Genomic DNA, 25,335 nt, shown 5'->3' on the forward strand with positions numbered 1-25,335 from the left:
AAATCATTGGTGACCTTGACTAGAATGGTTTCGGTGGAGCAGTAGGGAAAAAAACCAGTTGTAGTGGCTTATGAATGAATGGAAGAGTGAGGAACTGGAGATGTTGATTACAGATAACTCTCAAGGAGTTTTGCTGTTTAAAGAAACAAATGCTATAGTAGCTAGAAGTGGATGTGAATTTTTTTTTTAAAGAAGATATTATAGCATGTTTGTAAGACTAATGGGAATGATCCAATAGAGAGAAAGAGACTAGAGAGAGATGATGATGATGATGTAAGAGAGAGAAGTGATAGTGTAGGTGTGAAACTCAGGAATACAAGAGGGGATGGGATTCACTCCACATGGAGGGAGGTATTTATCAGAAAGGTAAAGCTCATCCATTGGATAGTAGGGAAGATTGTATGTGGTAGGAGGAAGAACTAATGTAGGTAGGTTGGATTTGGTAATGGGAAAATGATGGTTGGCAGTTTTTCCATTTTTTTTCAGTAAAATATGAAGAGCAAATCAAAAAGGTTGTAGTTGAGAAGGAGGTATTGTTGGTTTGAGATGAGAGGAGAAAAAGTATAAAATAGATATCTTAGAAAGTGGGAGAGCAAATTTATTAGGAAAAGTTAATAGGATTAGGGCAGAAGGTTGAGTTACCTACTTAAAACTTGTGGTTATAAATTTAAAATGACATCTGTCAGTACCAGTGCTTATTTTTCTCCCTTGTCTTCAGCTGTTTGTTGCCTATTTGGGTGAAGGATAAAAGTTGGCTTTCCGCAGAGTTGTGGTTTTGCCAACACACATGTTTAAAGGAGAGAGAATAGAGATATTAAGTATACAAGGGGCTGGTAATGGTATTGGACTGTCTAATCTAAGTTTATAATGTATGAAAAGTGAATACATGAAGATGGTAAAAATCATAGATTTAAGAATTGTTGGCATGAAGAGATTCTAGAATAAATGTGCTGGTATAATAAGTCAGAGCAGGGGGATGTTTGACATTGAGATTTTGGAGATGCGTGGGAATTAGTAATGATAGAATAAAAATAATTTGAAAAGCTTAACATTCAAATTAGTAAAACCAGAAGAGATTCATCAGTTTTGTGGTATTAGGTTATCTGCTCCTAATAAGTTCAGATCAAAATTTCTAAAAACTTTTTAAAAGTTAATTAATATATATGTGTGGAAAAATAACTAGCTCTAAAAGCCATTGTCTAAATTGAGGAAAGAGTAGGACCAGTTTTTAGTCACTATTCATTTTAATTAGGATTTCAGTGTCAGGAATATTTCAGTATGGATTGTGGGTTCTGATCTTATTTCTAAGTAGTGACTTTTAATCAGTTTTGTTTATAAACTTATTCATTAAAAAGGAAAGATTTTTAAAAGCAATGTAATGAGTTTTGATATTTATTCAAATTAGGTACTCATGAGAAGCAAGAGATGAAAAAGAAGAAAGTTGAAAAAGGAGTGCTTAATGTACATCCTGCTGCTTCTGCTTCCAAGCCTTCTGCAGATCAGATCAGGCAAAGTGTCAGACATTCTCTCAAAGACATTCTTATGAAGAGGTAACATATATTTTTATTATAGAAGTATCAATAATTATGCTTTATACATTTGAAAAATAATTGAATTGTCCTAATTTTAAGACTTACAGACTCAAATTTGAAGGTACCAGAGGAAAAGGCAGCAAAAGTTGCCACAAAAATTGAGAAAGAGCTTTTCTCTTTTTTTCGGGACACAGATGCTAAATATAAGAACAAATATAGAAGTTTGATGTTTAATTTGAAAGATCCTAAAAACAATGTAAGTATGCTTTGTTCATATGTTTATGCTTCCAACTTTCCTGAGTACATAGGTATCTCAGATTGTAATACAGTAGATCTATAATTTATTAATTGGAGTGAGATTATAATTTCCTTTTGATGTAGAACATGTAATTTTAATAGTCTTTGCTACTGAATAATTCTGCATACTAATAACATTAACCATTCAGTCTGCTGAAATGCTAAACGTGTCTTAACCTGATTTATATTATTTTTTTCTTTACTTTCCTTTATATAATACAATTCATTAAAAAATTCATTCATACGTATTCATATGTATTCATTCATATGTATTCTTTTAAGCTAAAATTTATAACACTATTTTTTTCTTAAATCTGAAAATAGAGCTATTTTGTACTTAAATCTGAAGATAGAGTAAAAATGCTTTTAAATTGTTTTTATCGAAATGTAATTTATTTTCTTAAGAAAATACATAACTTTAGTTCTAAAGATAGTCTTAAATAGAACTTTAGTTCCAAGTATTATAGCAGTAGAGTAAATGTTAATTAAACTCCTAATTTTTTCTTGGGATTTCATGTTTTGGACAGAGGAAGTCTGAAGGCTGTGCATGTGTGTGTGTGTATGTGTCAGTGTTAGCTCTCAACACCAAAAGTAGGGCTCTGATAAGTACAATAAGGAAAAGTCATGCCAGCGAACATTTTAAAGGTTCAGAACATGACTGATCTCTTGTGTGTGACATTTACCTAGGTCCACCAGCAGTTTTTTTTTTACTATAGATGACTCTAGGTAACAGAATGTAATTAGATGCAGCCTTTTTGCGTAAAAGGTTTTCATACAACTGATATAAATTTGTATAAGGATATTTGCTACAGTATGTGATTTGAGATACTTTCTTGAAGTATACTAACAGAGACTTAAAATTGTACATTCTGCCATCATGGTCCCGAGGATCAGATGCTTCTGGAATTACATAATCTGGAAGCTTTTCTTCAGCAATTAAATAAAGATTTATTTCCCTCAGGTTTTTTTCTCTTTTTTTTGGAGACGGAGTCTTGCCCTGTCACCCAGGTTGGAGTGCAGTGGCGCCATCTCAGCTCACTGCAGCCTCCGCTCCCAGGTTCAAATGATTGTCCTGCCTCAGCCTCCCGAGTAGCTGGGATTACAGGCACACGCCACCATGCCCAGCTAATTTTTGTATTTTTAGTAGATACGGGCTTTCACCATTTTGGCCAGGCTGGTCCCAAACTCCTGACCTTGTGATCTGCCTGACTTGCCCTCCCAAAGTGCTGGGATTACAGGCGTGAGCTGCGGCACCTGGCCTCCCTCAGGTTTCTTTCAGGTTTCTTTCTTGCAAGTGGTTCTTTGCTCTGCAGTTTCCTCCAAGCCTGTCAGGATTTAAATATGTAAAATCTTAAAACTATGAAGACCATTACATTGAGTAAAGCTCTTTGATGCAGTACCTCGCTATACTATAGATTGCTTATTGTTATGGTTAGATTGTGTCCCTGGGTAGACTTAATACAACTTTTGGGTAGGTATTGTAATGGTTCTACTGTACATGCTTCTCCATATATGTTGATTTTTATATGAAATGTGTGTTTTGCTGCCTTAAATTCCTAGAACACAAAGCTGTCATTTAATCTCTGTGTAGTAGGTAATATATAAATAATTAAATATTTGTAAATCAGTCTTCAAAAATTGTATCTTTATTACAAATTTCTGTGTAATAATCACTCTTTCAAATGTTTGTCTCACCTTCTATTCCTGTTTTAAAATCCTTCCAGATATTATTTAAAAAAGTACTGAAAGGAGAAGTAACTCCTGATCATCTTATCAGAATGAGTCCAGAAGAACTAGCTTCTAAAGAGTTAGCTGCTTGGAGACGAAGAGAAAACAGACATGTAAGATTATCTATAAATATGCATTTGACTATCAAAATCTATGTTTTTCAGCCATTGGGTAAAAATTATACAGAGGTAAATTCAACACAGACTGCACAATAACACAGACTTTCTGTTACACGCTTCTTTTTTTTTTTTTTTTGAGATGGAGTCTAGCTCTATCGCCAGGCTGGAGTGCAGCAGCACGATCTCAGCTCACTGCAACCTCTGCCTCCCGGGTTCAAGTGATTCTCCTGCCTCAGCCTCCCAAGTAGCTGGGATTACAGGCACGCACTGCCACGCCCAGCTAATTTTTGTATTTTTAGTAGAGGTGGGGTTTCACCATGTTGGCCAGGATGGTCTCAATCTCCTGACCTCATGATCTGCCCACCTCGGCCTCCCAAAGTGTTGGGATTACAGGCGTGAGCCACCGCGCCTGGCCTACATGCTTCTTTTAGTTACTTGTTCTCCATTCCTCTAGTTCTTAAATTCTGTTGGTTTCTCTGATCTTGTCAGTTTTTTTTCTCATTTTCTCCAGTTACTAGGTTACAGAATTACCTTGTGTTTTATTATAGTTTGTAAATGAGAAGGGTGGGAAAAGAATTAACATCTTTTCATAATTACATCCGTATTTTTCAGCAGCACAGTTTGAAGATATTATGAATATTGGTAATTTGTAGAGCCAGATGACTTAAGTCAGAATAAAAATGTTTACAGGTTTATCTCTTATCCAAAGTTTCAAATGCCAAAAGCTCTGAAAAATAAGGTTATTTTCGCATAACTAATTTATTGATAAAGCTTAACCTGAATTGCCAAGTATGAGTGTTCATATTCACAGAAATATTGTATATTTAAATACGTGTCTCAGACCTAACTGGAATGTTATGTAATATAGAGTGTGTGCACCATATTTCATGTTTAAATTTAAAAATTGTGAAACTCACAGATAGCAAGAGTTTTTGTTGGAGATTGTGAACTTAAAGGTACTTAAAGTACCTTTAAAAATTAAGTATGTTACTTACAGCTATTGTGACAGTGAGATAGCCATGTTATCCAATTTTTGTATTACAATGGCATCAGAATGTTAGCCCCTTATTCTAGAAAATACTGGTTGTAGTTCATATTAACTCTACATGATTTATCTGATTCTTTTGTTCATAATATGTAGTTACATCTGAGGCACTAAACCTCCTTATAGACCTATGCCAGCTCTAGTTTGAAGCTCATCTAGAGGCCTTGATTTGACATATCCTACTTCTTCATACATTCCTTTACCTTCACCGTATGTAATTTCTCCCCCTCTTATATTTTGAAAATAATATCACCTCCTCTTCTTTCTCTCCATATCCCAAATATGCACATGCCACTCTTCTGCTTTGAAACTGGCTGCGAGTATCATCTGCATCAGAAAATGCCAGCTTGTTCTTTCTTAAGGCCATGTACCTGATTTTTCTTTAAAGGATGATTTGTACTTAACAAAGGCAGTACCATCTATGCCCTCCTTACCTGTTCTATTCCTGGCTACCTTTATACTACTTCTTGTTATACTTGCTTAATTTTGATGTTTCGTTGCTAAGCTTGTTCAACTGAATTTTCAGGGTCACTAAGCAGGCTTAGTTAGGAGACAACTAACAAAGGACTACCAGATCGGTGGTTTGAATAAACTACTATTGTGGGGGATGTTAGAACATTGAATTAGGAATTTAAGAGCAAAATAGTTCCTATTTCCCTGTGGCAGCTGCTAAAAAGTACTAAATCAGCAAACAGATTTCAAATACAAATAGTATGTTTCACCACTTTGTAAATTACTTTGGACTTCATTTGCCTCCTAATAACAAATGTACATGTGAACTTCTCATGGTTGAGGTATGGGATCTAATTCTTATAACCCCAGTACTTAAAACTGTCTCTGGCCTATAAAAGTACTCAGAATATGTTTGTTATATGAGACATTACCTTAAGATTAAAAGTCATCTGTGATGATTCGTTTATTTTTAGGTAAGCTCTTATTAGTTAAGGTGTACACTTGGAAATACATATTTTAAATTTAATATTTTTAAAAAAGTATTTTCTGTTAGACCATAGAAATGATTGAGAAAGAGCAGAGAGAAGTGGAACGACGGCCAATCACCAAAATAACTCATAAAGGTGAAATAGAAATTGAGAGTGATGCCCCAATGAAAGAACAGGAAGCAGCCATGGAGATTCAGGTAAGGATAGATGTGCCATGTTTTATAGCTCAAAACATGAAGATTCAGAAAAGGTTTATTTGCCTAATGTTTTTAAAGTAGAGAAAAGAATTTTAAAATATGCATCCATTTAAAAGTAGCCTATTTTATTGGTTTAGTGGTTTTTTGAGTGTTGAGTAATGTCTCTCAAATTGCATTATAGGTACCTGTTAAACAGTTATTACAATGTAGATTCCTGGAGTGCTCTGACTTAGTGAATTTCTTTTTATTTTTTGGTGGGATAGAGTCTTGCTTTGTTGCCCAGGCTGGAGTGCAGTGGAGTACTCACTGCAGCCTCTGCCTCCCAGGTTCAAGCGATGCTGCCACCTCAGCCTCCCAAGTAGTTGGGATTACAGGCATGCGCCAATACACCCAGCTAATTTTTGTATTTTTAGTATTGATAGAGTTTCACCATGTTGGCCAGGCTGGTCTTAAACTCCTGACCTCAAGTGATGTGCCCACCTCGGCCTCCCGAAGTGTGGGGATCACAGGTGTGAGCCACCGTGCCTGGCCTGACTTAGTGAATTTTTTAGTAGGCTTAGAAATTTGTAAGTGCTTCTTAGGCAGACTGTCATTTGATAGGTGGCATAGCTTTTCTTATTTTCAAAAGTCAGTGAAGAAATAATTTGAAGTCTTACTAGAAGCCTTGAAGAATGGGGAATGTTTAAATTTTTGCTTAATTTTAAGTCACAGTTAAAAGCTAGCATTCATTTTCTTAAGAAATAGTAAAAAAAAAACCAAAAAACAAAAACCTATCTATGGAACAACTTCATTTTGGAAAAGTATAAGTGGAAAATATAAAATGATTTTGATAATTGAGGCCAAATTTTATCAGCTAAAACTAATTTTTACTTTGACTTACGTTAGGAACCAGCCGCCAATAAGTCATTGGAGAAGCCAGAAGGATATGAAAAACAAAAAGAGGAGGTTGACTCTATGTCTAAAGATACCACTAGTCAACACAGACAGCATCTTTTTGATCTCAACTGCAAAATCTGCATAGGTAATTGGAAGTTTTTCTTCCTAAAATTTTGCATTCATTATGAAAGAAGGATACTTACATACTAGTATATGTAATTTAAGTAGGTTTTGTTTTCCCAATATTGGTGGTGAGGCACTCACTCACAGTCTTTAAGCTTTCGTGTGACTGGTTTTCTGGGTTGAGGTATAGTTTGATACTGTGGTATAGTCTACTGTCTGGACCTAATTATACTATATATGATTTGAACTTAAAAACTGTTCTTGCTGGAGTCAAATGACAAGAATTTAACCATTAGAATGAACATCAAAAATTGTGGGCAGTTGTGATGATACTGTCATTTACTAAAGTAAAGGAGTAAAATAGCATTTATATTTTATTATTATTATATAACATAAGACAAATCAGAAACTGAAATTACTTTTTTGTAAAAAAGCTTTTTATTTTTAAGAGCACTTTTAGGTTCATAGCAAAATTGGAAGGAAGTTACAGAGATTTCTCACATACCTGCTGCCTCCCTACGTGCATAGTCTCCACTGTTAGCAACATCCCACACCAGAGTGGTGCAGTTACTACAGTTGACAAACCTACATTGAAAAATAATGACCCCAAATCCATAGTTTACATTGGCGTTCACTCTTAGAGTTGTACATTCTGTGGGTATGGACAAATATGTAAAGACATGAATCTAGCATTATAGTATTTATACAGAGTATTTTCACTGCCTTAAAAATCCTCTTTACTCTGTCTATTCATCCCTTCCCCCAACACCCCCACCAGCCCCTGGAAACCACTGATCTTTTCACTGTCTCTGTAGTTTTGCCTTTTTCAGAATATTGTAGAATATTGTATAATTGGAATCATCTAGTATGTAACATTTTCAGATTGGCTACTTTCACTTAGTAATAATGCATTTAAGCTTCCCCTATGTCTTTTCATGGCTGGATAGCTCATTTCTTTGTAGCATTGAATAATATTCCATTGTCTGGATGTATAGTTTATCCATTCACTTAATGTAGGAGATCTTGTTTTATTACAAGTTTTGGCAATTACGAATAAAACTAGTATAAACATCTGTATACAGCTTTTTGTGTGGATGTGTTTTCAGTTCCTTTGGGTAAATACCATGGAGCACAATTGCTGGATTGTATGGTAAGAGTATGTTTATCTTATAAGAAACCTCCAAACTATTTTTCACAGAGGCTGTGCCATTTTGCCTTCCTGCCAGCAACGAATGAGAGTTCATTTTGCCTTCCTGCCAGCAATGAATGAGAGTTCCTGTTGCTCTACATCCTTGCTAGCATTTGGTATTGTCAGTATTCTAGATTTTGGCCATTCTAATAGGTGTATAGTGGTATCTCTCTGTTGTTTTACTTTGCATTTTCCTGATGACATATGTGGAACATCTTTTCATGCTTATATGCCACCTGTATAGCTTCTCTGGTGAGGTATCTCTTCAGGCATGTATAGTCATGAGCTGTTGCTATATAATCCAAACCTGGGTACAGATATACAGATTTGTCTTAGTTCTTCATGTTACTTCTCAAGACTATTGGAATTTGGTGTGGTTTAGTTAAAAAAAATTGTCCGAGAATTAAGAAACCTGTTTTAGGTTCTAGTAATAATATTTTCATTTTAGCTTGTCTGAGTTAACATTCTCTTCTTCTAATTTTTCACTTCACTAAGAGAGGAATTATACTGTCTACTCTAGGGGTCCTCAGCTCCCGGGCCATAAACCTGTACGGTCCATGGCCTATTAGGAACTGGGTCTCACAGCAGGAGGTGAGCGGTGGACGAGTGAGCATTACTGCCTGAGCTCTGCCTACTGTCAGATGCAGTGGCATTAGGTTCTCATAGGGGTGCAAACCCTATTGTGAACTGCACATGTGAAGGATCTAGGTTGCGTGCTCCTTATGAGAATCTAACTATTAATGCTTGATGATCTGAGGTGTAATGGTTTCATCCTGAAACCATCTCTCCCCTCATCCCAGCGTCCATGGGAAAATTGTCTTCCATGAAATTGGTTGCTGGTGATAAAAAGGTTGGGGACTGCTAATCTAGTCCATATTTACTCATGATATGTTTTACATGTAGGAAATAATTATAAAGAGATTTTAAGGGGAAATTAACTTTATTACAGGTAGAACCATGCATGATTTGCTTTCAATTGCATTTCAGATAAGCTTAAGTCCCTGTATATAGAAGAGGGCTGGCAGTGGGGAGAACACTAGTGAATTTTCTGCTGATTCTTTAATGTGGTTGTAATATAACTAAATGATGACAGTTAGATATAACCCCAGGAAATGTATGGTTACTCAGCAATTGAATCATAGAACCTGAATAACTTTAGAAAGTGAAAATGGGTTAAGTTATAAGAGTTGTAGTTAACAGTTGGTTTCTTTTGATGTATTCTGGGCTTAGGTCGAATGGCACCACCTGTAGATGATCTTTCTCCAAAAAAAGTAAAAGTTGTTGTAGGAGTAGCTCGCAAACATTCAGACAATGAAGCAGAAAGTATAGCAGATGCATTGTCTTCAACTTCAAATATTTTGGCTTCTGAATTCTTTGAAGAGGAGAAACAAGAGTCTCCAAAGTCAACATTCTCTCCTGCTCCACGGTAATTTTCTCTGTCGTAAATTCTGTAATAGTCATTATAGATCTTTGCCAGATTATACTTGCAAGTCTTCAAAAACAGAAAAGTGACATTTTGGGAACCTCTCATTTGAGAAAATAACTGTGCTTTCCTGTACTTTGAGATAAAACAAGACTTTGAAAATAAATTTATTTGGAATGGTTTCAGTGAGATATTTGAATGTGTGGGGAAACAGCTTTAAAATTCTCTTTAATTATGCTGGTCCCAAAAGTCAGGGATAGATTATTAAAGACGAAGTGTTTGCACTTTTCTTGATCTTAGTTCTCCTAAGCCAGCCAAGAGGGAAGATTTTGTAAAACATTACTATGTAAATATGAATGTAATTTTATAAGATGAAAGTGTGAACTCTTTGTCAATAGCCTCATATTTTGGCCTTTACATGCTAAAATACGAGTAACTGATAACTAGGTAGGACATTGATTTATTCATCAGCTTGTCTTTAGGCTTTTTAATGTCATTTTCTAGTCCAGAGATGCCTGGAACTGTTGAAGTTGAGTCTACCTTTCTGGCTCGATTGAACTTCATCTGGAAAGGTTTTATCAACATGCCTTCTGTGGCAAAATTTGTTACCAAAGCCTATCCAGTATCTGGCTCCCCAGAATACCTGACAGAGGTACTGTGCATGAATTTTCTGCTTTTCTGTGCATGAATTGATATGTGTGTTTCTGAAAGTAATTGACAGGGAAATAAGACAGAGTTAGTAATAGAAATATTTATTAACACTGATTCTTAAACAGTTCAAGTAATATAATTATGAATTAACAAATGGATCTTTAGAATTGTAAAATAAACTATACTCTGAAAGTTTTAAACTCCCATGTCCTGCACTTTTCCCAAGATGTACCGTCTCACTGTGTCAGATAATTAAAAATCAATGAAAGTCTACATGGATATCCAAGTTTTTCTTTGAATACACACTTAAATAAAAGATTTACATACTTTTGGTCTTTAATGTTAACCCATTTTTTTTTTGTTGAACAAATCTTCTGATTTCCCCACTGCTTATGTTTCCCCATCTTCATGACTACTGTTCTTACCTGCCTATTTTTGTGAATGGGGTTTATGTAGACTGGGAGTTGAAGCTTTATAGCTAGTTGAAAACCAGTGAGACTAGTGACCATTGTTGCTGCAAGTGATACCCTTGGTTGGTTCTACACCTGAGGGAAATAGGAAGAAACTATTATGTGGTATTTATGGAAAATAAGCAGCAGTAACATTATAATATTGTGATAAATGAGACAGTGACATTTTTGAACTATTTTGAAGGAAATGTATTTTTATATGTGTATAGAAGGAAAATAAATCAGTACATATATACTGTATTTATATTGAGATCATATTTTGCTATCTTGTTCATATCTGACCTTTTTCATTTATTCTCTGTCTGCTGATTTAAAGAATTAAAAGATTGTAAAAAAATTCCTTTTTTTATTTGAAAAAGCCTAAATCATTTGCCTGTTTTTTTTTGTTTTTTTTTGTTTTTTTTTGTGGCTAACATGAACTTTACTTTTCTTTGGATTAGGCTGCAATTAGTTTAATTCAATGTAATATTGTTTATGTAATGTTGATCAGTTTATTTGGTTAGCAGTTGTGGGTTTGTTTTTGTTTTTGTTTTTGTTTTGAGACAGAGTCTGCCCTGTCGCCCTGGCTGGAGTGCAGTGGCATGATCTTGGCTTACTGCAACGTCTGCCTCCCGGGTTCAAGCCATTCTCCTGTCTCAGCCTCCCATGTAGCTGGGATTAACAGATGTGTGCTACCACACCTGGCTAATTTTTGTATTTTTGGTAGAAACGGGGCTTCACCATGTTGGCCAGGCCGGTCCTGAACTCCTGACCTCAAGTGATCTGCTCGCCTCTGCCTCCCAGAATACTGGGATTACAGATGTGAGCCACCGTGCCCAGCCTAGCAGTGTGTTTTCGATTAATAAACAGACTAATCACTTTTATATACAGTTTGCTTGATATTTTAAAAATGTGAGCTTTATAAGAGAAAAATGAATTAGATCCATGATGTTCTTCTTGAACAAATCTGTTTAGAAATTTATTATTTGGTCAGTCCATGGTGAAGATAATTCTTTAAACGGAGAGGTAAGCCCTTAACTACAAAATCCTTTTGATTTTAAACAAAATTATTATTTTCCCCTCCGAGACACAGTTTTTATGTGGTTGCTTTCCAGATTTTCACTTCCATTTTGTACTTGTTTTTAGTTTGGGACTAAAATTCCAAATCAAATATTTTAAAGTAGTTAATAATTTAAATAAACTAAATTGAATTTAATATCAATTATGTTTTTATGATTTTCCTCAGTCTTCGTGGAAAAAATAGGAATGTACTGAATAAAGTTTTAAATATTCTTAATTGCTTTCATGTGTAGTCATCTGTTTTCAGAAAGATTATGCCTTTAAAAAAATAAACCTTGAATTATTACAATATTATTCTCCTTTGTGCAAAAATACACTCTGTAATTACATTTGGTAACCTTTGAAATTCAGCTGTTAATTATTAAGGAATTTTCCTGCCTACTGCTACCAAAAGGGGAGGTTACAATCTCCACTAATATTCTGAAATGTGTTGTGTTCTTTCTGAATTGTTAATGTGGTATGCTTGCCATTGCTTCCCTTTTCCATCTTTCATAGTGAGATTGGGCATGAACTCAGACTCTTTCTTAGTAGCTGTAATTTAGGCATCAGTCATTTGTAGTTGGCATTTCAAGTAAAACCTAATTGCTCTCTGTATTATGTTTTCTGATGCATTTTTCATAATCTATTTGTTTTTATTACTGTTTCAAATTAGTCTTAGAATCAAATTTGTATGAATTATTAATGTCATAATAAAGATAATCTATATATATTGATCTCTCTTTTTTTTTTTTTTTTTTTAACCATAGGACCTACCAGATAGTATTCAAGTAGGTGGCAGGATATCACCTCAGACAGTTTGGGATTATGTGGAAAAAATAAAAGCATCAGGAACCAAGGTGAGGAAAACTTTTTTCACTACACCAGCATGGGAAAATGTTTAGAAAGTAAACAGTTTAGAATTCTTATGCAAGGGTGCAAGGTCTCCTGGGGAAAGGAGGCAATACACATTTTAAGTCTACATAATATACCTTATAAAACTGAACAAAAGCCATTTGCTGAGGCTGTCAACAGTACAGCATTTTTTTTTTCCTCTCCTGGGATGCTCTCTTTGTGGCTTCTGTTAATGTTTTAGAAGAAATGTTTTAGAGTAAGTGTTGAAATTCACCCTGGAATTTTGCCTTGCTTCTATTATAGACAAGTGTTTGAGTTAGGGCACAGCTAAGCTATTGCAAAAAAGAGAATCTAAAATATAGTGACTCAAAAAATATAGAAGTTGATTAGAGTGTTGTCCTCAGCAGTCAAACATACCAAATAGGAGTAAATGAGGAATACCTGTCTAGTTGTTTCAAAGGCAAATTGCAGTCATCAGCTTCCATTGGAAAGAACCTAGTCACATAGCCATCCATACATAGCTGCTAGGGAGGCTGGGAAATGTAATCTTTATTGGATGGCCATGTGCCCAGCTAAAAGTTAAGGGCTTCTCGTTAGTAATAGGAGGAAAGAAGAAAAGATACTGTGAAATGGCTCTATCACAATAATGTTTCTCCTTTTCCTTTTTCTCTCTACATTTTCTTTTCTTTTTTTTAACTTATAGACTATTACTACAGAGGAAAATTTAATCATTAGAAGAAATTGTTTTTCCCTCCAGGGGATGTGATAGTACCTAGTATATTAACAGTCATTCGATATATAAATCTTGAATGAATAAATGTTACTTTTTTGCCTCTTTTTCTAGAAGTCTCTAGTTTTTCTTTGGAATGATCCAAAATGGATAATCTTAAGCTGAAAAGAATATTTTGTTCCAATATAGATTTTAGAATTTAAATTGATACAGTGTTAAAATACAAATAAACTTTAAAGCACTAATAAAAATGAGAAGTATTACTCTTGGGCATTTTGAGAATCACTCTTGAATCCACACATATATTACTGCCCAACACTTTATAGTATGTTCCAATTTAACAGATTTAAACATGCTATAATGGTTGTTACTAACTTATGTATGGTGATTTTTACTCTAAAAGAGGGCAGTTTAGATGACACACATTTTATAAGAGATAGAGTCATATTTCAGCTCATTCACATGTTTTCCTTAGGAGCTTGCATCAGTTTTAGGCTTTGCAGCAAATCTGGCTCTCCCATTTCGGCCATATAACGTCATGAAAAAAACATTGTTTTTGAACACTACCAAATTAATAACAAATTAGGACTGTCTTTTCTATCTGAAACAAAACCTAGAGGCAAGCAAGAAAATTCCTAAGCCAAATTACTTTACAGAATTTATGGTCTATATGTATTTAAGGTCTCTTCATCCAGCCCTTTTTATTTCTAAATTCAGTGCCTAGTAACTGGATTATTAGTAGATTTGTCTGTTTGTGTATATAAATGTATGGTAGGGTGGAAGTGTTGGGTGCTTTTAATTCCCAGTGGGTCAAGAACATAGGCAGCCCTTTGTGGAAGTTACAGCATTGGAAATCAGGATATAGTGTAGATATTAGAAGACTTGGGTTTCAGTATTATCTCTGCCACTGACAAGTTGTATCTGTCACCTTCAAAAAAGTCATTAATACCTTTGGACTCCATTTCTTATGTTTCCATAAGAAATGTAAGCCATCAGATAAATCCATCAATGGATCAGTAAAGATCTTTTCTTAAGAGTTGCTTGCTTTTAATATTCTCTTCTGTATTTAAGTTGGTAAACCACGTTATTTGGTACCATCATTATAAAGTTCAATAGATTATTACTAATTGAGAAATAGTTTTAAAACCAAGCTACTCTTTAGCTTATTACCTTAAACAATTATTTGTTATTTTCTTGAACAGGAAATTTGTGTGGTTCGCTTCACACCAGTAACTGAAGAAGATCAAATTTCTTATACTTTGCTCTTTGCATACTTCAGTAGCAGAAAGCGCTATGGAGTAGCTGCTAACAACATGAAGCAGGTTAAAGATATGTACCTTATTCCTTTGGGTGCCACAGATAAAATTCCACACCCTCTTGTGCCTTTTGATGGACCTGGTAGGTATACGTTTTAATAATAGGATAAGAATGAAATAACATGGGAGGTGGGACCAGAGTGAAAAGACTGATTCTGCCTTCTTTCTCAGGATCCAGCCCTCTAGAGATGGCTTGACAGGGCCAGGCACCATTTAATATCCTGTAATAAGTTAGAGGCAGAATTTTACCTTTTTTTGCAATGATTGAAAATGATGAATTAATTGATGTTTTTGGTTTTATACAGGGCTTGAACTGCATAGACCTAATCTATTGTTGGGCTTAATTATTCGTCAGAAACTGAAGCGGCAGCACAGTGCCTGTGCTAGTACTAGTCATATAGCTGAGACTCCTGAAAGTGCACCAATAGCATTGCCACCTGATAAAAAAAGTAAAATAGAAGTTTCTACAGAAGAAGCACCAGAGGAAGAAAATGACTTTTTTAATTCTTTTACAACTGTATTACACAAGCAGAGAAATAAACCTCAGCAGAATCTTCAGGAAGACCTTCCAACAGCAGTTGAACCTTTAATGGAAGTCACCAAACAGGAGCCACCAAAACCTTTAAGATTTCTTCCTGGTGTGTTGATTGGCTGGGAAAATCAACCTACTACTCTGGAATTAGCAAATAAACCTCTTCCTGTGGATGATATACTTCAGAGCCTTTTGGGCACCACTGGTCAAGTATATGACCAGGCTCAGTCAGTGATGGAACAAAACACTGTTAAAGAAATTCCATTTTTAAATGAGCAGACCAACTCAAAAATAGAGAAAACAGATAATGTGGAAGTAACTGATGGTGAAAACAAGGAGATAAAAGTTAAAGTAGATAATCTTTCGGAATCTGCAGATAAGTCAGCAGAAATAGGAGAAGAAACATCAATAGTAGGGTCCTCTTCCATTTCTGCAGGGCCTTTGACGAGTCTTAGTCTCAGAGGTAAGCCACCAGATGTTTCTACAGAAGCATTTTTAACAAATTTATCAATTCAGTCAAAACAAGAGGAAACTGTGGAGAGTAAAGAGAAAACATTAAAAAGACAGCTTCAGGAAGATCAAGAGAATAATTTGCAAGATAACCAGACTTCAAATAGTTCTCCATGCAGATCTAATGTAGGAAAAGGAAACATAGATGGTAATGTGAGCTGTAGTGAAAACCTTGTTGCTAATACAGCAAGGTCTCCACAGTTTATCAACCTGAAAAGGGATCCTAGGCAAGCAGCAGGACGAAGTCAGCCTGTAACTACTTCAGAAAGCAAAGATGGAGATAGTTGCCGGAATGGAGAAAAACACATCCTGCCTGGCCTGTCACACAACAAGGAGCACTTAACAGAACAAGTCAATGTAGAGGAAAAGTTGTGTTCTGTAGAGAAAAACTCATGTGTTCAGCAGAGTGACAATTTAAAAGTTGCACAAAACTCACCATCAGTAGAAAACATACAGACTTCTCAAGCAGAACAAGCAAAACCCTTACAGGAGGATATTTTAATGCAAAATATTGAAACTGTGCACCCATTTCGAAGAGGATCTGCAGTAGCGACATCGCATTTTGAAGTTGGAAACACATGTCCATCAGAATTTCCTTCTAAAAGCATCACCTTTACTTCCAGAAGCACCAGCCCCAGAACAAGTACAAACTTTTCACCCATGAGGCCACAGCAGCCCAACCTTCAGCATCTCAAGTCTAGCCCACCTGGATTTCCATTTCCAGGGCCTCCTAATTTTCCCCCACAAAGCATGTTTGGATTTCCACCACATTTGCCACCTCCATTACTTCCCCCTCCAGGCTTTGGCTTTGCTCAAAATCCCATGGTTCCCTGGCCACCTGTTGTTCATCTCCCAGGTCAGCCACAGCGTATGATGGGTCCTCTCTCACAAGCATCAAGGTATATAGGCCCGCAGAATTTTTACCAGGTTAAAGATATTCGGAGGCCAGAAAGGCGCCATAGTGACCCTTGGGGTAGGCAAGACCAACAGCAACTGGATAGGCCATTTAATAGGGGTAAAGGGGACCGCCAGAGATTTTATAGTGATTCACACCACTTGAAAAGAGAGCGACATGAAAAGGAATGGGAGCAAGAATCTGAAAGGCATAGACGCAGAGACAGAAGCCAAGACAAGGACAGAGACAGAAAAAGCAGGGAGGAAGGGCACAAAGATAAAGAGAGGGCACGGTTATCACATGGTGATCGAGGAACAGATGGAAAAGCAAGCAGAGATAGTAGGAATGTAGACAAGAAGCCAGATAAACCTAAAAGTGAAGACTATGAGAAGGACAAAGAACGAGAGAAAAGTAAACATAGAGAAGGAGAAAAGGACAGGGATAGGTACCACAAAGATAGGGACCATACTGACAGAACTAAAAGCAAAAGGTAAAATTTGCAGGCTGCTTCAGGATTACATTTAAATAACTGTTAAAATGTTGTATCTTGTAAACAAAAGAAAGATTGCCTGCTAGGATTGTGCCATCTTTAAAATTTTTACTATCGGTCGTTTGCAGAACGGTAAATTCTGTGTGTTGGTGCAGAGTGCTCTGTACCAGTGCTCATCATCCCTTCTTCATACCAACTGTCCCTAGTTATAGGAATTTAATATTTTTAAAAGTTTTACATTGCTGTATATTCAAAGATTTGTTTTATTAATATGCAATAAAGGCTTAGAAATTTTAGTTTTATTCCTTAATTGGTAATATGGTTAACTATGGAATATATTTACTGCCTCTAGTGAATGTCCTTTATATAATGACTAATTTGGGAGTAATGTGTGCTCTGTAAGTTTGTTTTAAATTGCACTGTTTTTAAAGAAACTGTAGAGGAGCAACAAAAATCCAAGCAACTTCATAATCAGATTATGCTAATCATTTAGTTGAGCAGTTTTTGACCAAGAATCAGAAGCCCAAGGGGTACATTTATTGCTTTAATCTGCACTCATTGAAGTCATTTATTACCATATACTACAGCTTTGTGGTAGGCCATTATTTTCATTTTCATTTTTGGCTCTTCAGAAACTTGAATACTTAAGCTTGTACATGATCTTGTGTTTTGCTATCCTTTTTACTGTAAAATGTAAATATTTTAAGGGATATTTTGATTCTAAATATGATAAAAGAATTTCTCACCTATTTTGTGTGTGTCACTTGAAATTCAGTAGTAAAAGAATTTCTTCTTTAAAGCTTTAATTACCTTCAGACATTGATTTTTTGTTACTCAGCCAAGAACATTATAGATGTAGCTATCTATGTCAGGCATTAGATGAGGGGAAAAACAATTTTTTAAAATCTTAAATTATAGGCTGAGATGAATTGTGTAGTTCTAAAGAGGCTAGAATTTAGAACTACCTGTGAAACACTGTGCAGCTGTAGCCCACTTTATAGGTAAGTTTCTGAAAAATTTTACATCATCGCAATTTGGTACTCTGACTCACTAATCATTAAAATTAAAGACCACAGAACTTGAAGAGAAATATGTTTTGAATCTTTTTATAAAATGTGTGATTTAGCCTAATTTGTAAAGTAACTGTACAGTTTCATATGCCAGTTTTACTTGAAAAAAATAAAACTATTGTTAATTCAAATCTAAATTTATTTAAACCCTAAAACACATGGTTTTGATGGCTGTAATTTAAAGTAAGAGCTATCAAATGATGCTGACAAAAAAAAAAAACCCTTCCAAAATACAAAAGAAAGAGAACTCTATTATTTACTTACCTGTATTAATGAAGAAAAATATAAATAATTCCACAAAATTAAGATTGTTTTCCTAAAGAGCTTAAAGATTAAAGTTAAAAATTGGTTTTGAAACAGAATTATCCTTGTTATTTTTGCCAGAGAGAAGGGAGGAAATTCAGAACCAAACATTCTATCTAATTTTCAATGACTTGCAGTACTTTTTTCCCTATCCTTATCCTCTGAAACTTGCTATCATAAAGTTCTAAAACAGAGAACTTGTGTTTAAATAAAGCCCGTTTAACTTTGGCCCACTTTTCTTTTGGAAATTAACTTGTTAGAAAACAAAGTTAGTTCCCAAACAAAACAAAATCTAAGTTATAATTTGCACCATTACAAAGAAATTGCTGTCAGGGTTTTACACATTTTAAAAACATTTCAATTTCAAATGTGTATATCATCAATAAATCTACCTTTACTGATATATCTGGTTGAGGGAATATCAGACTCCAGATTTCTTTTGCAAGATGACAGTAAAAACGAATGGGTTAATGAATGAAAATAAACTTTTAGATCAGTTTTTGATCACCTCTTAGCTAATAGTTTCTTCTACATATCTAAAATTCTTTAATCAGTTCTAATTGAATCTTGATACATGTTTTTAAAATAGGCAAGGCGCATAAAGCCTTCTATTAGGGTTGAGTATCTATCTCCTGGGGTTAGAGGCAGATCTTGTAACCGCTGACTGAAACATTGTATGGAGAATAGGGAAGGTATGGTCATACTAACTATTTGAGGTTTTCCTTTTGAGGAAAAAAAGGGAAAATGAGCAGATTTTTCAACGAGTAGTAGATCCAAAGCCATTCTCAGTCCCAGGTACAACCAGCCTTACACAAACTAGTGAATTACATGAATTTCATCGTTCAGTTTCTCCTGTTTTAAGAAAAACCTGCTCTTTAAAAAAAGTTTTACACTTAAAAAAGCTTAGAATCATCTTAAGACAGCTAATGCATACCTCTATTAGATAAAAGTACCAGGGCATCTCAGTACCTGTAAAGTTTACCCCATGTAATCTTTGTGGCAATCAGAAAGCCTCCTTGAGCCCTCTGTAAGGCATCCCTGGTTTTGAGCACTTAGTATGACATTGGTCAACTCAAAGGTGAAGGCTTAGAGCTGAGGAAACTGGAACTTAGAGAAGTTGGGAAACTTGGCCAGGTTACCCTGCTGTTGTCAGAGCAGGAATCCTAGCTCAGTTCATTTCTCTAAAGTCCATGTGCTTAGCAGTTGTGCTCTGAGAATTGAGAATGAGAAAAAGAAGCAAAAGCCTGATGATCGTATATACGCCCTCTTTCTTTGCGTTCCACGGAACTGTCCGAAACCCTTCACTGAGCAACCCAACTGTTCGGTGTCAGTCAGAAGACATAACTAAAAACCTGTAAGTTCTTTTGTACGGATTTGCAAAATTTATATTAATCACAAATCCTAATTCTCTATTCCTGTTTTCTATTGCTGTTGTGATAAATTACTACAAGTGTAGTGGCTAAAAACCACACAAATTTATGATCTTACGGTTCTGTGGATCAGAAGTCTGCAGATCTCACTGGGTAAGATCAAGGTGTCATAAAGATGCATTCATTTTCTGGAGACTTCGGGGAGATTCTTTTTTTTTTTTTGCACCTTGGTTTCTAGCTTCTAGAGGGCACCCAATTTCCTTGGCTCATGATCCCTTCCTCCATATTTGAAGCCAGCCGTGTGGGACCCAGTCTTTCTCTACTATCTCTGACCTTCTCTTCTGATTCCTTCTTCTACTACAAAGGACCCTTGTGATTACATTGACCCCACCCAGATAATCCAGGGTAATGTTCCTATTTTCAGGTCAGCTGATGAGCAACTTAAATTCCATCTGTGACCTTAATTCCCTATTCCCATGTAACCTAACATATTTACAGGTGTTCAAGGATTAGGGTGTAGACATCTTTTGGGGGGTTATCATCTACCACAGCCCTTGACTTACTAATTGTAGTTTATTGTGGGTGAATTAAATCTTTATAGAATAGCTAAGGCTATAGTAAATACATGTGAAAAATTTAAGAACAATAACACCAGCAATAGAGAAGAAAATGGAGTGAAAAGTGAAGCCCCTCCACGTTAACGTGTGTGTTAACATAAAACTACCCGTTAACAGGTAACTTTACTCTGTTGTTCCTAAGTTTTTAATAGCTGTGTTTTTAAAGTTTATGAACCAAACTTAAATGCATTATGAGAGCTTGATAATGAACCAGATCTTGGTAAAACAGTATTTTAACATTTGGATATACTAGTTGTACTATGCTCATCTCAGATCCCTCTAACACTGGTCAGGCTACAACTTACTAATGACTGCAAAGAACTATATACACAATCAGGTTTATTTCTGTCTCTTAAAGGAAATTGCAAATAAAATTGGTTACTGCTTTTAAAAAGGTGCCAAACACCCTAATTCTTTGATTTCTGTTTCACAAAGAATTATAGTAATATGTAGAGCAAAAAAGTAGTGAGTTGAAAACAGATCAGTAGCTAGAAGTCCTTTGAAAACTTGAGTTCACCATGTCAAGTTTCATCTTATAGATAGATGCAGAGCAGAGTCATTGAGGGAAATAGCCTAAGCACTCAAAGGGCAGTGAATCCAATATAACTCTAAATATCCCCAAAATACTTTTTCTATGAAATAATTTAGTGTGTGCATGTCCATGTGTGTATATATATGTATATGTTAGCCCAAGCTGTCTTTCAAAACTCCTTATTTTAAGATAATTTTTGTCCTCAAAGTAATGATTTTTTTCAGGAACTTATTATTTATAAGGAGACCGAAAAGGTAAATATTACTGCACCTTATTTTTAAATAATGTTCTGTTTACATTCAACACTTGGAGATACCTCATACATTTATAGTAAAATCTTAAAGGTCTTTCTGTAGCAGTCATTTTTATTTCATACTGGAAAAGCATTTCACGTAGGAAATCGTCAACACCATCATCACCAGGATAGCAAAAAATAGGAAGCAGGAATAGTGTTGATTTGTTACATGAACTTTGCAGGATTTTAAGGTGAAAAATATATTTTGAAGTCATTTTGATTTATCGGAGAAAAGGCAGCAGTTTTCAGTTGTTAAATATTGTCTCCCTATTCTGCAAGCACAATTTTCTGCATTTGGAATTCAATGATGAGCAAAATGGGAAAGTTCCAATTTTGTGGAGATTACAGGTAGAAGACAAGTTATAAAATCTGAACGTAAAATTGCAACTGCGAAATGCTTTAAGGCAGCAATTCTCAAACTTTTGGTTTCAAGACCCCTTACACTCTTAAAAATTGAGAATGTCAAAGCTTTTGTTTATATGGCTTATATCATTATTTAGCATACTAGAAAATCAAATGATAAACGTTAAAAATATTTGTTAATGATAATCTCATCTGTTAATGTAACATTTATATAAAAGTTAACTTCCAAACTAATTTAGTAAGAAGAGTGTCATTGTCTTGATTTTTGCATATTTCCAATTTCTGACTTAGGGCTGGATTCTCTTAACTGCCCTGCATTCAGTGTTTTGTAGTATGTCATCTTATTTGAAATATATGAAGAAAATCTGGCTATATGTGCATTTGTTTTTGGGAAAGGGAGGACTCTGGATTCCTTGAAAAGATCCCAGGGGTTCTTGGACCATACTTTGGGAAGTGCTATTTTAAAGAAAAGGCACACTTTATTATGAGAGAACACATGGCCAAATATGATGGGAGTGTGGTTCAGGCAGTTTCTTCTTTTGTAAGCTTTCATAAAACAGCCTTTTTGGTTTTTACATAAAGTGTGTTTTCTGAAAGGTTAGATTTGATTACCAGCTGCCAAAAGGAATTTCTTTAGAGCATTTATCCTTATGATCTAAGTATCTCCAAAGTTAAATGCAATAGTATGGATCAATACCAGTTTAGGTCACAGTTTTTCAGCAAAATTTGATGGAGTTGTCTTGAGTGGTTTCCGTTAAAAAAAAAAACCTTTGAATCAATGTGTAAACATTCTGCAGTTCTACCTTATATTCTACCCTCACACTTCCTAGTATTAATATGAACTGTATGTCTGGAAACATTTGTGCCCTGTCGAATGGTGTTGACATTCTTAACTCTGGTCCTAGGTCCTTTTAGGAATGTCTGTAGCCTTTTGATTGGAATGGAGTGGCTAAAATAAGACAAAAATCTGTAATATTTTTTGAATGATAAATTACTACCTAGTTACTTTGTATAGACTGGAATCTGCACAGAAGTTAAATGTGTATTCATCAGCTCTTATTTTTTGTAAATCTTTTCTCTAATTACTTGATGATTAATTACATATTTTTCCTTTTGAACATTACATGCTGCTTATTACTAAGATTTTTTTTCTCCAGATGACCTATTCTACCTGTTAGTTCACCAAGTCAGTCATAATGTTGCTGGTTGCCAAGTAGCAAAATTGTCACGGATATCAAACTCAGAAAATGTCAGGTAACAACAGCAGTAACTGCTTTCCAACCTGCAGTGGTGGACTGGGAGTGGGAAGTGAAAGTTCTGTTCACAATTATATCAGTAACTGTTTTGGGAAAAATAATATTTTTTCAAGTTATGCTATCAACAGTACTAAATTGTTAGGACAGTAATTTTCCATGGCATTGTTTAGAACCTATTTTATGCCCAATTTTGAGATCTGTAGACTTGAAAGCAGTTAAACACAAATTAAGGTTAATTTTTTAATTTGATCAGTTAATATGAGTACATGGTTTTAAAAAGTCAAATAGTTCTACAAGGTTCATAAGCAAGAAGCAACAGGCCTCTGCACTACTCTTCAGAGGCAACCATTTTTAATTCTTTTAGATATTTGGGATATTTGCCTTCGTGTTTGTGATATGCATATGCTATTTTTTAAGTTGCATATATTGTAATATCTATTGATGTCTTACTATAAAAGATAAGGATTTAGCTCTTACCAGCCTGTTCTCCTCTCCTCTCACCTTCTCTTTCTACATTCATGCAATAATTTTTGGTTTAAATCTATGTTCAAGTTTTACATCGTTGAATCATATAAATAGTTGTAGCTAAGCCATGTAATACAATATGGTTACATTGCTTTGTATAATTTTTATTTTTCTTTTGATTAATAACTTGATTTTTTTATTTGTACCTATCCCTAATTCATTCCCAACTGTATTTTAAACATTTTAAAGTTCAGCGTACACATTGATTTTTAAAATTGTGTTTACACATTGATTTTAAAATTTAAGCATTAGGGATAGGTAAAAAGTGAATAAGCAAAGTGAATAAGCACACTCTGTGAATAAGCACTGAATGAACTAATGGAGTTAAAACATGAATCAAAATATATACAGATAAATTAGATGTAGGAAAAACAATGAGAACCTTCAGTGACATTTTGTAGTCTTATCAAAAAGATATGTTAGCATTTAGACTGTCAGGTAATAGTAAACAGTTGATTCCCCGTGAGCAATGTATCAAAGAAATAACTATCAAAATAACTGCATTTATGTATAGTGTGTACTAAAATCTCTAGTGTTAGCTTATGTAACCTCATTTTGTTCATCTCCATCATAAACATTATATCCTTCTAATTTAATTAGTTCAATTTTTTTTGGATCCTGAAAAAATACATCTTTAATTTTGCCAACAAAATTGGTTTTAAAAATCTCTTGAGTAACAATACTTACCTTTCTACCATATTCAAAGCCCCCTAGATAACAAATGCCATCATAGTTTAGAGCAACAAAGTTTTTATGTGGATCAATATCCTCGGAAAGAATTAGACTGTTATTTACGTAGGCCTTGATAAGAGTCTGGTTTTGAATTACAACTACATGGTGCCATTTATTACAACAGAATGTGCCATTGTTATAGCTCATAGGCACAGAGATTCTTTCTCCTAAGTTAACTGCTATTTTCAAGGTCTGATTATGGAGACCAATTGCCAGAAAATCATTTTCTTCATTTTGAGCTGTTCCCATCCATACAATTAGACCTTCTGTTTTAGTGGTACTGAAATTTAAGGATATAGTAGTGAACTGGAGGTTTCTCATTCTATAATTTGGATCAATGTATTTGATGTAAGAATTACCCATAAATTTTGCAGTTGAAAATGAAGTTTTGTTTTCACAATACCTTCCCACCCAACCCAAAGTACACAGGCAACTGTAAGAAAATGATTGGTTAGGTATACATAAAGATTGGTGGAGGCAAAGATTATTCAAACAGTACACAGACTGGTTACATGTATTTCCAGCCCAATCTGGCAAACATCTGCAAGAAAAAGTTGTGCCATTTACTGTACATTCACCTCCATTTCTGCATGTGTTGTACCCACAGGCTGTCCCATCACAGTCACCTACATTTGAGCCACCTTTTGCTCCGAATTCAGTTAATTGTAATTCTTGATTATTTATGATAACTTGTCGGATACAGCCTTGAAAACCTACAGGTTCATTTTCTATTGCCATGGGATTTACAAGATTTAAAGAAGAGACTCCTCCAATATAGAAGTCTGTATTTGTGTCCAGAGAACTCATTTTAGTGGAGGCTTTTTCTGTTACATTTATCCCATCTAGATCCAGGTAGCCTTCTGCACCAACTCTTCCTGCTTTTATTATATGCCAGGTACTTCCGTTTATAGTTACTTTTTGGAGAGTTTCTAGAATGATAGTTCTGTCACCAAGGTTGTAGCGAAGTTGAACGGAACTATTTACTAAAGATATACATAAAAAATCACCTGCAAGAAAGCACACAGTAAGTTTGATTAGCGACAGTAAAAGTTTCCATTGAAAACTTTTGCTCTTTCTGGCCAAGTTGGATAAGTTTTAGTTATGGGGGAAAAAGTAACAGATCTTGAGCACAATTGTGTTAGTTTTATTTCCACTCACAGAGCAAAATGCATATATTTTGTATTTCATTTTGTTCAGCAATTGGCTACATAAATTTTCTCTCGTTGTGGACAGTTCTTATTGAATGAATGTATTGTGGTAGTAAGTTAAAGTGAAGTTTTTCTTCAAATGAAAGCCTGATCCTTATGATACCATTTAA

The 25,335-nt window shown here is 34.9% G+C and overlaps 2 protein-coding genes across 7 annotated transcripts in view; one reads left to right on the forward strand and one right to left on the reverse strand.

Annotated features, from left to right (window-relative positions):
* PHF3 (PHD finger protein 3) overlaps positions 1-18,044 on the forward strand; it is a 78,771-nt gene extending 60,727 nt beyond the window's left edge. For all 6 annotated transcript variants that reach the window (XM_024248169.3, XM_054557667.2, XM_063724843.1 and 3 more), the window contains 10 exons: positions 1,406-1,550; positions 1,632-1,788; positions 3,554-3,670; positions 5,728-5,859; positions 6,745-6,880; positions 9,278-9,473; positions 9,975-10,122; positions 12,397-12,486; positions 14,414-14,609; positions 14,833-18,044. In XM_024248169.3, coding sequence (XP_024103937.1) covers positions 1,406-1,550; positions 1,632-1,788; positions 3,554-3,670; positions 5,728-5,859; positions 6,745-6,880; positions 9,278-9,473; positions 9,975-10,122; positions 12,397-12,486; positions 14,414-14,609; positions 14,833-16,958 — 3,443 coding nt within the window. In that variant the 3' untranslated portion in view covers positions 16,959-18,044. The remainder of the gene's footprint in view (positions 1-1,405; positions 1,551-1,631; positions 1,789-3,553; positions 3,671-5,727; positions 5,860-6,744; positions 6,881-9,277; positions 9,474-9,974; positions 10,123-12,396; positions 12,487-14,413; positions 14,610-14,832) is intronic.
* Positions 18,045-23,743: 5,699 nt separating this feature from the next.
* The window catches only part of EYS (eyes shut homolog), a 1,986,267-nt gene continuing 1,984,675 nt past the window's right edge, over positions 23,744-25,335 (reverse strand). Inside the window, 1 exon segment of the mRNA NM_001374351.1 lies at positions 23,744-25,024. Coding sequence (NP_001361280.1) covers positions 23,826-25,024 — 1,199 coding nt within the window. The 3' untranslated portion in view covers positions 23,744-23,825.

The sequence above is a fragment of the Pongo abelii genome, chromosome 5, assembly GCF_028885655.2.
Source record: "Pongo abelii isolate AG06213 chromosome 5, NHGRI_mPonAbe1-v2.0_pri, whole genome shotgun sequence".
NCBI classification, from domain to species: domain Eukaryota; kingdom Metazoa; phylum Chordata; class Mammalia; order Primates; family Hominidae; genus Pongo; species Pongo abelii.